Here is a 12,807-nt window from a genome sequence, read left to right as displayed (position 1 = left end):
GAGTATGGAACACTACGGCCCTGGCTCGCTTTGTCCGCGGCCTTGGATGGAGGAGTGAAGCTTGGAGGCGCCCCTGTTTGGAGGGAAGTGTAGAGGGCGAGGAGATCTGCCTTGGCTGATCGTCGTGGGACGCTGACGCCGGAGCTGACGAGCGCCTGGCGTAGTTCTGCCACGGTCCATTTCTCCGCAGCTGGGGCGGGGGAGAGGGCTGAGGCGTAGGAGGACGCTGGAGAAGGTGGCTGACGCCTTGAAGGCGCAGGTGATGGCGTGCCTCGGTGCCTGGAGGTATGCGCGATGGCGGCGCGGGAGGGCCGGCGGCCCCGAGTTGCAGCCGCGGGCTCGCTTATGGTGTCCTGCGGAGCGCTGGTGTGCTGGACGGCGACTGAAGACGCCGGAGGACCCGTGGTGTCGAATTCATTATCGTCCGGGAAAAGCTCGATGTCTGACATGGTGCTAAGGATGCTAAGGACGGGAGATAATGGAGGTAAGGCTGCTTTGATTATTTATAGAGGTTCTCTCTTGAGCTGATTGGATAGATGGTGTAATTACTGATGATGAACTGGCCGTGTTAATTATCTGTGCGCGCTCCTCCCGAAACTTGTTAATAAAACATCACTTAGTGGAGACTCAGTTGAGAACCACTGCTTTATGGGATGGAAGCATAAAGCTTAGAATTTTAACAAATGATTATTAATTTTGTGGAATAATTAAACTGTCAGGATCATTAAACTGTCAAGATGCTGCTGAATCAGATGCACTGGAATATGAATCCACAAGTACAAATTTAATATCGTTCAGAGTTTTCAAAGTCAAGTCAAGTCACCTTTATTTGTATAGCACTTTATACAATACTGGTTGTGTCAAAGCAGCTTTACAGTGTCAAACAGAAAAATTGTTTGTCAATTATGCAAGAAGACAATAACGGAGTTGTTTTTTCAGCTTACGACAGTTCATTGATGATTCAGTGATGTCATCATCTAGTTCAGTTCTCTTCCAATAGTGTCTGTGCAATCAGTCAAGTGTCCCCAACTAAGCAAGCCAAAGGCGACAGTGGCAAAGAACCAAAACTCCATCGGTGACAGAAATGGCGACACAACTTTGGGAGAAACCAGGCTCAGTCGGGGAGCCAGTTCTCCTCTGGCCAGATGAAACCAGCATGGCGTGGTTAATTCCAGGCTGCAACACAGGTGCAGAGGACTCGTCTTGTTCCCGTGGTCTTGTGCCGAGGTGATGAGGTCTTCGCAGGGGATCTGTCTCTGGGGCGCATCTAGTTGACGTGGTCTCCACTGACATTGAGGGTTGTAGAGGTCGTTTCTAGGTGCTGATCCATCATCTGGTCTGGATATGGACTGGATCTGGGTGGCAACGGTGAACATCCGATCTGGATACAGACTGGATTCGTATGGCTACAGTGATCTCGGAATAAGAATGAAAGAGACTAATATTAGCGTAGATGCCATTTTTACGATGTGAGTACATCAGATGTTATTGGAAGTGTTCCCGGTTCCGGTTGACCTAATTAATGCAGCCTAACAATCCTTTAACGGATTTGAATTATAGAAATGTGATAGTGTGTTATGTGTAAGCCAGGTTAAAGAGATGGGTCTTTAATCTAGATTTAAACTGACAGAGTGTGTCTGCCTCCCGATCAACGCTAGGTAGATTGTTCTAGAGCTTGAGCGCAAAGACACAGAGTTTGAAGGTTCAAGATTCCAGAAGGGTATTGAATAACAGAATACAATAAATGTTTGTAATATATTATTTCATACTAACATTAAAATTGCACGGATATTAATGTCACTATGGAGTCAGTATCATTGGCCTTGCGTGCAGGTGTAAGAGAATGTTACGGCATTGCAGTTAAATGAAATCACTCGTGCAATGACGTTAAACTACAATTACATGTTCAAATACTGTGACAAGAAACAAAAAACAATCATTAGTACAAATATATTCATATATTTAGTTATGTTCTCATACTAGATTAGTATTATAGTGCTATTATATTACACCAAATTTCCCAAATTTAACAGTTATGCAAGCATGAGAACTCTTACACAAAAAGGCACCCACATATGCACACACACAAACATCCACAGTGCCCACATACACTTACATTCCACTCATATGACCCCTTTCCAAAACCAAGTGAATTGGCTGTGATAAGCATCTTTTCTCAGCACCAAATTAACTGAGAGTTCTTCTGGAAGCAAACACCCACAACACAAACCAGTGCGTCGTGACTAGATATTGTACATTGTAGAGTGCATGTGACGTGAGAAATCTATTTGTTGCAGAAAGAAAGAGCTTGTCCATGTCAGATTGGAATCATAAAGTTGTGCTCTGATTTCTTTCTTTATTATTATTATTTTATGACAAACTGAAAGTATTTAAATTCAACTTAAATTATTTTTGTTATTAAATTGGATTAAGTATTGAAATAATCTAGTGTGGAGTGAGGTACTAATGAAAGCACTAATGAGGTACTAATGACAAATTGAAGACAAATTAAAGGCCTAGTAAAGGAATAGTTCAACCAAAAATGAAAATTTGTTGAAATTTTTCTCACCTTGAGGCCATCCATGATGTAGATGAGTTTGTCTCTTCATCTGAACAGATTTGGAGAAATTTAGAATCACATCAATTGCTCACAAGTGACTCTTTAGCAGTGAATGGGTGCCGTCAGAAAGAGAATCCAAACAGCTGATAAAAACATCACAATAAACCACAGATAATCCACATGACACCAATCCATCAATTAACATCTTGTGAAGCGAAAAGCTGTGTTTATAATCCTTAAAGGGGTAGTTCACCCAAAAATGAAAATTACCCCATGATTTACTCACCCTCAAGCCATCCTAGGTGTATATGACTTTCTTCTATAATACTAGTTATATAAAAAAATATCCTGGCTCTTCCAAGCTTTATAATGGGGGTCGAGATTTTGAAGCCCAAAAAAATGCATCCATCCATCATAAAAAGTAATCCACACGCCTCCGAAGGATTAATAAAGGCCTTCTGAAACTTTATAAACCTTAATCTCTAGCTTCCACTGGTTACATATGCATTTAGAAGAAGGTTTTATCCAAAACGACTTATTAAACACACGGGAAAACTAGGTCACGGGGAGCACATGGTGAGAGAAAACACAACAAAACAGGTCCATAACCCTGGCATATCGCCCCCCTCCAGGAAGGCGCATCCTCGCTCCGTAGAAACAGAGGGAGGGGACAGGTGGGAACTTGGGAGAAGGCTCAGGAGGCAGACGGACACCCGGGAGGGGGCCGGCAGACAGAGTCCAGGGAGGTGACGATGGAGGGAGGAGCCAGGGAGGGGACAGGAAGGACTTGGAGCAGGAGGAGCCAAGCAGGACCCAGTCCACAACCATGATGGTGGCCCATGGTGGAGCCGACGGAGGGAGGAGCCATGGAGGAGGAATGCCCGCTGACTCCAGGGGGCTGACCAACGACTGCGGAGCAGGTGGCGGAGGAGCCCGAGGCGGAGAGCCAACAAGCCAGGGGAATGCAGAGGATCCAGGGGGCCATGGTGGATCCGAGGGCTCTAGCGACCGAGGCGGAGGTCCAAAGTCAGTCACAATGCCAGGTTTATTATACAATAATAATCAAGTGCTATATTATCACAAAGATTTTGATGCACATCTTTCTTATTAAATCGTTGTATTCCAACGATGCAAAACCGTCGCCACGGATTGTTTTTTTTTCCTACAGGTGACTTCCCGGGCTCCGTATGAAACACTCCAAAGAGAAAGGAAAAATTTTAATCGCATCACATGACCCCTTTAAGAAATGAATTGATGAAAAATGCAACTAGAATTGCCTGTGACAGACTGTGCTCCGCCTTCGCTCCACGTCTAATTGTATTTCGGTTTGTTTGAAATATCACAGTTCTGTTCATAACGTATATTAAAAAAATAAAATTACAGAAGAGTTTCAAAGTGGCTTATTGGAATACTAGTGTGCAAACTTTTTTTCTACCACATGACAAGCTAATAACATGGTTGTCAGCATTAAAATGTATAATTGCTGCTTTTTGCAGTGCAAATTTTGTTTGTGATGAAAATAACAGTATGTTTTTCTTAGTTATTTTACCTAATCGCAGCATTTCTTACAGATTTCTGCTCATTCGAAATCAGATACAGTTGAAGTAGCCTACTGTAAGATTACATTTGTTTGAATGCATTATTGAGAGAGCGGCTGCGTGTGAATAAGTGTTGTAGTACTTGTTTAAATCATGCTTTCAGCTGAAAATATTCAGTATAGAAGGAACAAACAAATTCCTTGAGAACTATAATTTCCCGCTCGTGTCCATTGCCGTCATCATAACCTTCACATTCTTTCTGATTTGAGTGATCATTCTCTATCAAGCTAGCTAAATGTGTTCCAGTTTTGGCCTGTTGCCAAGAGGTGGCATATTCAGTATAGAAGGAACAAACAAATTCCTTGAGAACTATAATTTCCCGCTCGTGTCCATTGCCGTCATCATAACCTTCACATTCTTTCTGATTTGAGTGATCATTCTCTATCAAGCTAGCTAAATGTGTGTTCCAGTTTTGGCCTGTTGCCAAGAGGCGTTTGGCCCATGGTGGAGCCGACGGAGGGAGGAGCCATGGAGGAGGAATGCCCGCTGACTCCAGGGGGCTGACCAACGACTGCGGAGCAGGTGGCGGAGGAGCCCGAGGCGGAGAGCCAACAAGCCAGGGGAATGCAGAGGATCCAGGGGGCCATGGTGGATCCGAGGGCTCTAGCGACCGAGGCGGAGGCGGAGATCTGCGGCAGAGCCGGAGCGACTGAGGACCAAGGTGGAGCTGGCGGGAGGGAGGAGCCCAACGGAGCTGGTGGGACAGAGTGTTGAGGTGAAACCAGAGGCGCGGAGTCCTGAGGCGATGACGGGTTGACGCCCGACCAAGGTGGAGCCGGAGGGACGAGGAAGCCCAGTGCAGCTGGTGGATGGACGGGCGAGGTGAGGGAGCTAGGAGTCGAGGGGGAGCCGCTGGGTCTACGTCTGGGCCTCGAGTGACAATGGAGACTGGCAGACCCGCGGAGCTCACATCGTACTGATGGTGGGCTGAGGGCGAGCAGAGGGGTTGCCAGACTACAGCGATGGAGGAGGCAGGAGCGGGTAGGTGGGCAGGCATTCGTGAGCCTCCGGCCTCTCAGGGCTGCCCTCAGTGATCAAAGCTCACTCCTGGCAGGACTCAGGGACTGAGTCTCTCTCTCGGCTGGACTGGGAAACGGGAGCCCACTCTGGGCTGGACGTAGGGACAGGAGACGAAGGAGGGCTGGATGGGACCAGTGGAGATGAAGGAGAGAGGAGAAGGGGCAAGTTGGCCTCCAGATTTACTTCCCAGTCAATTAGGTCCCCCTCGAAGTCCAGCAGTCCCAGATGCACGTTCAGCTCACCCTCAGTCGTGGTGCAGTGGGCGGAGCTCCTCTCCGCGCACTCACCGTCCATGACTTGCTCCCTCGTGGTGGACGTGGTCTCCGGCTCTCGCACCTGGTCAGACGGATTGGGCTCTGCCTCCGGGGTGATCCTCTGCTCAGTCGCTCGGCATTGTGCTGGCTCGTCGATCGCGGTGGGAACTTGCTCTCCGTCCTTGGTGGGCTCGGGCTTGGGCTCCACACATCGATGAGATGGTGGTCTGGGCTCTGGGTCGAGAGTGGAACTGGTGAGATCCTCATCGGAACAGATGGTTAACGGGGATCCGTTTCTCACCAGTATCCACTCTACAAAGATGGCGAAATCTGCTCGAGAACCATCTTCGGACAGATGGCGCTCTGCACACGGGATTCAAGCTGGCATCATAGAACGCGCAGAGCGCATCGTCCGTGTAGTTGGTGCAATGGGTGAGGGCCAGAAACAGTCTGGTATGGTCCTCGAGCGATCTTTCCCCCTGCTCCAGCAGGAGGAGGAGGTATTCCGGGCGGGCGAGGGGATCCATAGGGAAACAATGGGAGGGAAAAAAATCACTGAACAAAACATGGAAACAAAACGGAGGGGAAAACACGCAACTACTTTTTGTTTTACTGTTGTTGGTCCGGTATTCTGTCATGATCAGCTACTGTGAGGAGTGTTGGGCAAAGAGAACGCGGAGATGCGTAACTTTGATTCTCGCTGTAGTATTGTTGTTGCCGTGTGTTTCGTTGTGAAAGCGAAACTACTTTGTTTGGCCTTCCAAAAGAGGCGTTGGCCTTTGTCAAAGCATTGCTAGAGTAATAAGTAGTATTTCATTCTACCACTAGATGGAGATGGCTTACATTTTTTGTGATTACAGGGATTTTATATGGTTATGTTACACAAACTATCCAAAACAAGAGAGAGTGGGATCATTTATTCAATCTGTAAAAAAACAACAACAACAAAAACAGTATTAGCTTTCAGGTTATTTCAAGTTATGACTCTGGCATCTTTGCATCTATTCAACTCTGTCTTTCTCTGCTTCTTTCCCATTGGTGATGTGTGCCTGTTTTTACGGCTGTTGTTGCTATCCGCTGTCCTTGTGTCAAATCTCCCATTAGATTAAGAGACAGGCAGCTGCACTGGGCTAATACCAATGCTTTATCATCCTCTAAAACCCAGCACACCACTGGTGGATCTAGAGTAGAGGATGTGCATCTCATCTAGTGTGATTGGTTCTGATCACAACAGATTGATCTCAGTTCAGAACATAATGAAAATAGCTACAATATCGCTTTAAAATCACTATTTTAATGTGAGTTACGACATCAAATCATAAATATGTGTTTAAAACTTTAACATTTTTATTTCAGAAAAAGCTGGCAGATGTGATGTGGGATTGGTATGGGTGGAAAAACTGAAAGAGGACTAGCTATTGAAAGAGGAGCTTATCTTGTAATCCTATAACAAGTCTATCCAGCTCAGTTCAATTAAAAGTAATTACAGTAAACAAAATTCATAATTCATAATACTCATAATTGCCCATTCCTGTAATATGATTACACATTTTTTTCGCATTTTTTATAGTATCAGTAAGAAAGATGACATCAACTTCGCGCTGTGGATCGCCGGATCGGCTTTCACCGTGGACGAAGCGGAGTCCAGCCGGGGTCATCACATGTAGTTGCTGCCAGCCCGCCAGCCGCTCCTTCGTCGAATCCGCCAGCCGCTGGTCACTCTAGCCCCCGGCCTCCGCTCACTCTAAGCGTATTTGTATTTACAACACTGTTCCAGAACAGTTCAACCCAAATATTCGGATGTGTGCAGCGCATTTTATGGAGGACTGTTTCCTGGGAGATTAGACTACAATGCCGGCTGTTCTGACTCACAGACTGTAAGTACGTTTTTCATATTTAAAGGATTTGCCACTGATGATTCAAACGCGAGTTTTGAGCAGTGTAGAGTAGCGCTTGTTGCCACAAATGCAGACATGGTTTTATGTTTACATGGCGCGATGCAACGCAACGTGTAAAAAGACAGTATAAATCATTATAATCCGTAATTATGTCCCACTGGATGCAACAAATGCCTCATTTATAATGGGTTTTAATGTTTTTGTCTCTTCGCTCCAGCCGGGACACCGCATCATAATATTGTAAGGGGCGTAACATTTCCGACACACGCTTGAGGTATTCGGCCAATCACAACGCACTGGATAGCTGGCCAATCACAGCACACCTCACTTTTCAGACCGATGAGCTTTGTAAAAATCGATGCGTTTCAGAAAGGCGGGGCATAGAGGAGAAACAATAATGTACAGTATGTGTAAAATAATGTGTTTTTTTAACCTTAACCCGCATAAACACATTGCATTACACCAAATACACAAAATAATGTTCTTTTTAGCAACATCATATGACCCCTTTAATCATCTCCATTGTTTCTATTTCTTCTATAATTCACCTTAATGTTGGTGCTATTTTTTATTTTATTTTATTTAGTTTTATTTATATATTTTTCTTTCTCTTTTTTTATTCTGTTTTGCTGATGTATCTGCAAAAGCGCTTAACATGAATATGGGCTCATAAGCATTTTTCACGTTAAGGGTTTTGATTTGTCCCACTGAGACAGAAGGTACACTGGCAGAGTACCTTCAAAAAAGCAAAGAATACCCACATAGCAATGGTGCATGTAATGTTTTAGTCAGATCAGCATTAGTTATTGTTAATTTTCAAAGTCTAATTGGTTCATTGAAATGCATGGTTTTAAAAGAAAAATACCGGTATCAGTATCGGCGATACTGGCTCTGTATTTACTTGGAGTGACAGAAACAACGTTTGAAGGGAATAAAGGCTGTGTTTATGCTTTGAAGAAAGTGTAGGCTAATTTGGCCAAATTTTGGATGTTGTTTTTCTTGATTTCCGTGTTTTTCTTGATTTTGGGGTTTCCGCCATTGGGCTGTTGGCTAAATTGTTAAGTTTTGTCCGGTTGAATAGTGTTTATTGTTGTGTTTATTATGTCCTTGTTGTGCTGTAACCTATGGAAGCCCGTTTCCGCCACTGAATAAAAAAATTTAAAAAGATAATTGCGACTTTTTATCTCACAATTCTGACTTTTTTTCACAGAATTGTGAGATATAAACTCGCAATTGCGAGTTATAAAGTCAGAATTGCGAGATATAAAGTCAGAATTCTGACTTTTTTTCTCAGAATTGCGAGCTATAAAGTCAGAATTGCCAGATAAAAACTCACAATTCTGACTTTTTTTTCTCGCAATTCTGACTTTTTTTCTCAGAATTGTGAGATATAACCTCGCAATTGCGAGTTATAAAGTCAGAATTGCGAGATATAAAGTCAGAATTCTGACTTTTTTTCTCAGAATTGTGAGATATAACCTCGCAATTGCGAGTTATAAAGTCAGAATTGCGAGATATAAAGTCAGAATTCTGACTTTATATCTCGCAATTCTGACTTTATAACTCGCAATTGCGAGTTTATATCTCACAATTCTGAGGAAAAAAAGTCAGAATTGCAAGATATAAACTCGCAATTGCAAGAAAAAAAGTCAGAATTGTGACTTTATATCTCGCAATTCTGACTTTATAGCTCGCAAGTAACCTACAGGCAACGTTAATACACTTAAAGGTCTAGTTCTGAACGACAAGGATAAAATATCTATTGCTGTTTTTTAGTCTTTTAAAATACATCCTCAATTATCTAATTATGCGCGGCTAAGACGTCGTCCGTCAGAAATAGACTATGTGTAAATTAATTGTAATGTGACGATCGGTTGCGGATAGGATAATAGGCAGCGCTCATACCCAAAAAATAGTCAAGGTAGTAGTAGGCTAAATATCTAAAATAAATTAATAGATTAAAAAATAAAATAATTTAATTAATTAATTAAATTATCGTTTCCCCTTAATTTCACTGTTGTTTTGCAACACATGAAGCTACGATGGGGAAAAAAATTGTGTAGGTGTTGATAACCTGTCTGTCCAGTTCCATAATGAATGGAAAAAGCTCTCTCTTTCCCTTATCTCTTCACACATTACTTTTATACACATTAATGCCACCAACAAACCAAAGATGTTGACTTAGTCATGCCTGTGCTTACAGACAAACAGTCTTCATTCTCTAGCGAAACTATGCCCCTGTTAAAACAATGATGATGGATTTTCAGGTGGATGGTCATGGGCGTTATCAGCAGTGACACATCAATAACCTGACCAGCGACTTTAATTGAAATGCACACCTACTTGTGCCTTTTTATGGGACTGTCTTACCAGTTTATCTCCATCCCTTTATCTGCTTGAGTGTGAATGAACACAAATCTGACCGTCCACTATCTCACGCTCAGGTAAGAGCAGTTTTTGTGATTATTCAGTTTTCATTATGCTAGTTTGACATTTATTCTGTGAGACAAAAAATAAATAAAACTGCACACTGTAAAAAATTATATCTGTAGGTGTTGATAACCTGTCTGTCCAGTTCCATAATGAATGGAAAAAGCTCTCTCTTTCCCTTATCTCTTCACACATTACTTTTATACACATTAATGCCACCAACAAACCAAAGATGTTGACTTAGTCATGCCTGTGCTTACAGACAAACAGTCTTCATTCTCTAGCGAAACTATGCCCCTGTTAAAACAATGATGATGGATTTTCAGGTGGATGGTCATGGGCGTTATCAGCAGTGACACATCAATAACCTGACCAGCGACTTTAATTGAAATGCACACCTACTTGTGCCTTTTTATGGGACTGTCTTACCAGTTTATCTCCATCCCTTTATCTGCTTGAGTGTGAACGAACACAAATCTGACCGTCCACTATCTCACGCTCAGGTAAGAGCAGTTTTTGTGATTATTCAGTTTTCATTATGCTAGTTTGACATTTATTCTGTGAGACAAAAAATAAATAAAACTGCACACTGTAAAAAATTATATTTATATAGTTTTATTGGATGATTTTTTTATTGGAGTATTGGAGGCTATTTTACAAGAAAATACTCAGTTTTTCAAATCTCGGTTTAATTTCGCATTCAATTTGTGTAACTTGCTGTATCTTTGTAACTGTTTGTGAAATGTACCAACAATCTCTTAGTGAAAATTATTTCTACACCAAATGTTTTTCAGTGCAGATTTAGAAAAAGACAAAATAAGATGTATTTTTAAAATAATATTAAAAAGGCTCAACAATAAGGCTGGCCTGATGTGTCCAGGTCTTCTTGACATCTAACGACGTTAACGATTTGTCCGTCACAGACTGCGTGATTTCGCCACTGCATGTGGATTTTTTTTCTGCGACTAATAAAATGTTGGTAATATGCATAAAGCAGCCTTTTAATTAGCAGAGTAGAATAATCATGGCTGATAGTAAAATTCAAACATAAAAGAAAAGCAAACTGGACGCGAGAACAGCTAGCTTATACCTATATTAAGGATATCAAAAATGTGGAGTTGGGATATCCTCCAAACTAAAGCCGATACCTTTTTAAAAGCTCATTATCGTCAAATGGGAAAAGACATCAGCGCAGTCCGGCGCAGAGAATAGAAAAAGAAACAAGCCCGAGATAAATAAAGCCCGTGCATCACTTTCAGGTAGGCCTAGCTGTTCATAATCCTGTGAAACTTTTTTGACTGTTGACGTTAGTAACGTGTTTTAATGTCGGTAATAATTTCACCACCACCAACAACACATCTGGCTTAATATTATAGTTTCCATGACTTAAAATATATTATATAAAAACTACGAGGCAATATATGGTATATGGTTTAATTGAATAACACTTAAAATACATAAAGTAGGCTAATACAAAATAAACAATTTACATTATTACAAATGCCTGCAAAGGGCACCAAAGGCCTGATAATTGCTGTTGTTGCACTTACAGGACGATCAAATCCTTGTTTAATATTGACCAAACATTTAATTCAAATATCCACTTAATTTTTAATTTTGGCCACCTTTTTGCTATAGAAATGCTTTATAGCCTCTTTCATTTCTTCAACAAAAACATGTGGACATCACAACCCTTACCAAAATTAACCATGGTTTTATCATAGTAAAACTGCTTAATTTTATTTTGTGTGATTTCTGAATGCTTGAGACCATAAAATCAATCAGACAACTGTATAAATAAAATCATAGCCATAGAGCTACAATTGTAATTTATAAATAATACAATTGAATTGCAATTTATTTATTTACTTTTATATTCGATTAATGTTCTATTTTGACCCCTTATAGTAGATGTTTTTTTTTTTTTTTAGGGAGGGGGCACAACAATACTATTCTGCTTAGGGCACCCATTTGGCCAGCAGTGGCCCTGCTACTTTTGCATGATCTGTAGTTTATGTTTACATAAATTAGAAGTGATTCAGTTATGACTAATTAGTTAGCTTTCATTTGCATTCAGATCTGATATGTGGACAGCAAAGTGCTAAATTAAATATCATTTTATTCTTTTTTCCGTCTTTCTGTAACTGTGTGTGTGTGTGTGTGTGTGTGTGTGTGTGTGTGTGTGTGTGTGCGTGTGCGTGTGTGTCTGTTGAAGAATTTTGTAATAAACAGGATGACTTCTCATCAGCCCAGGCCCTTTGTCATGGCACACACGTCCAACCAGTGGAGCTCTGGAATCTGTGACTGCTGTCAGAATGTACCAGAGTGTGAGTGTCTCTCTATCTTTCTCTCTCTCTCTTTCAGTTTTGTTTATTTTGGTGTGCCATTTGGGGGTGTATTTCCTTAAAGAATGTCACTTTGCAACTATAAAACATCACTAATGTGCAAAGGCTTACCCCAGAGGAGTGCCCGAATCATTGCTAAGAAAGGGATCATGTGTCGTTTATTTGGGGATTTTTGAGAATTACTGGTGGACTGTATATTATACTTCTTACTAAACAGATTCCCACCAAGTAAATGCATACAGTTGAGTTTACTTTGAGTTGCTTTGAGTTTAATTATTTTATAGTTTCTCCTTATCTTAGAGCTTCAAGATGGGCTTTATTATCATTCTGCTATACAAAGGTACAAATGTCCATGGTGCTACATAGATATGAATCTAGCCAATATAAAGTAGCAGTTTAACCAAACATAGCCTTTATAGCCATTTCATATGTAGTGCAGTGGTACAGGCAGACAAAAGAAAGATTCAGGGAAAACAGTACAAGAGGACATTAGGACATGAGAGTGGTAATACTCAATATTTACATTTATGCATTTAGCAGATGCTTTTATATTTATAGTACACAATAGCAGGTTTATTAAAAAGCTAGATCAGAAAACTAGCTAGAGCAAAGGACAATTGCATATAAGAAAAAAGGATGAATTGTGTGTGTGTGTGTGTGTGTGTGTGTGTGTGTGTTTTATGATTTATATTTTTTATAGGA

General features: G+C 41.5%; 1 protein-coding gene across 1 annotated transcript in view; it reads right to left on the bottom strand.

The window, feature by feature from the left end:
* The window catches only part of LOC107572166 (translation initiation factor IF-2-like), a 2,638-nt gene extending 2,104 nt beyond the window's left edge, over positions 1 to 534 (bottom strand). The window contains exon 1 of the mRNA XM_016258577.1: positions 1 to 534. This exon is cut by the window's left edge and continues 1 nt beyond it. Coding sequence (XP_016114063.1) covers positions 1 to 449 — 449 coding nt within the window. The 5' untranslated portion in view covers positions 450 to 534.
* Positions 535 to 12,807: the final 12,273 nt, after the last annotated feature.

Source organism: Sinocyclocheilus grahami, unplaced genomic scaffold (assembly GCF_001515645.1).
Source record: "Sinocyclocheilus grahami isolate Dianchi unplaced genomic scaffold, SAMN03320097.WGS_v1.1 scaffold1710.1, whole genome shotgun sequence".
NCBI classification, from domain to species: Eukaryota; Metazoa; Chordata; class Actinopteri; order Cypriniformes; family Cyprinidae; genus Sinocyclocheilus; species Sinocyclocheilus grahami.
The sequence above is the reverse complement of the archived record's forward strand: the minus strand, read 5'-3'. Positions and strand labels throughout refer to the sequence as shown.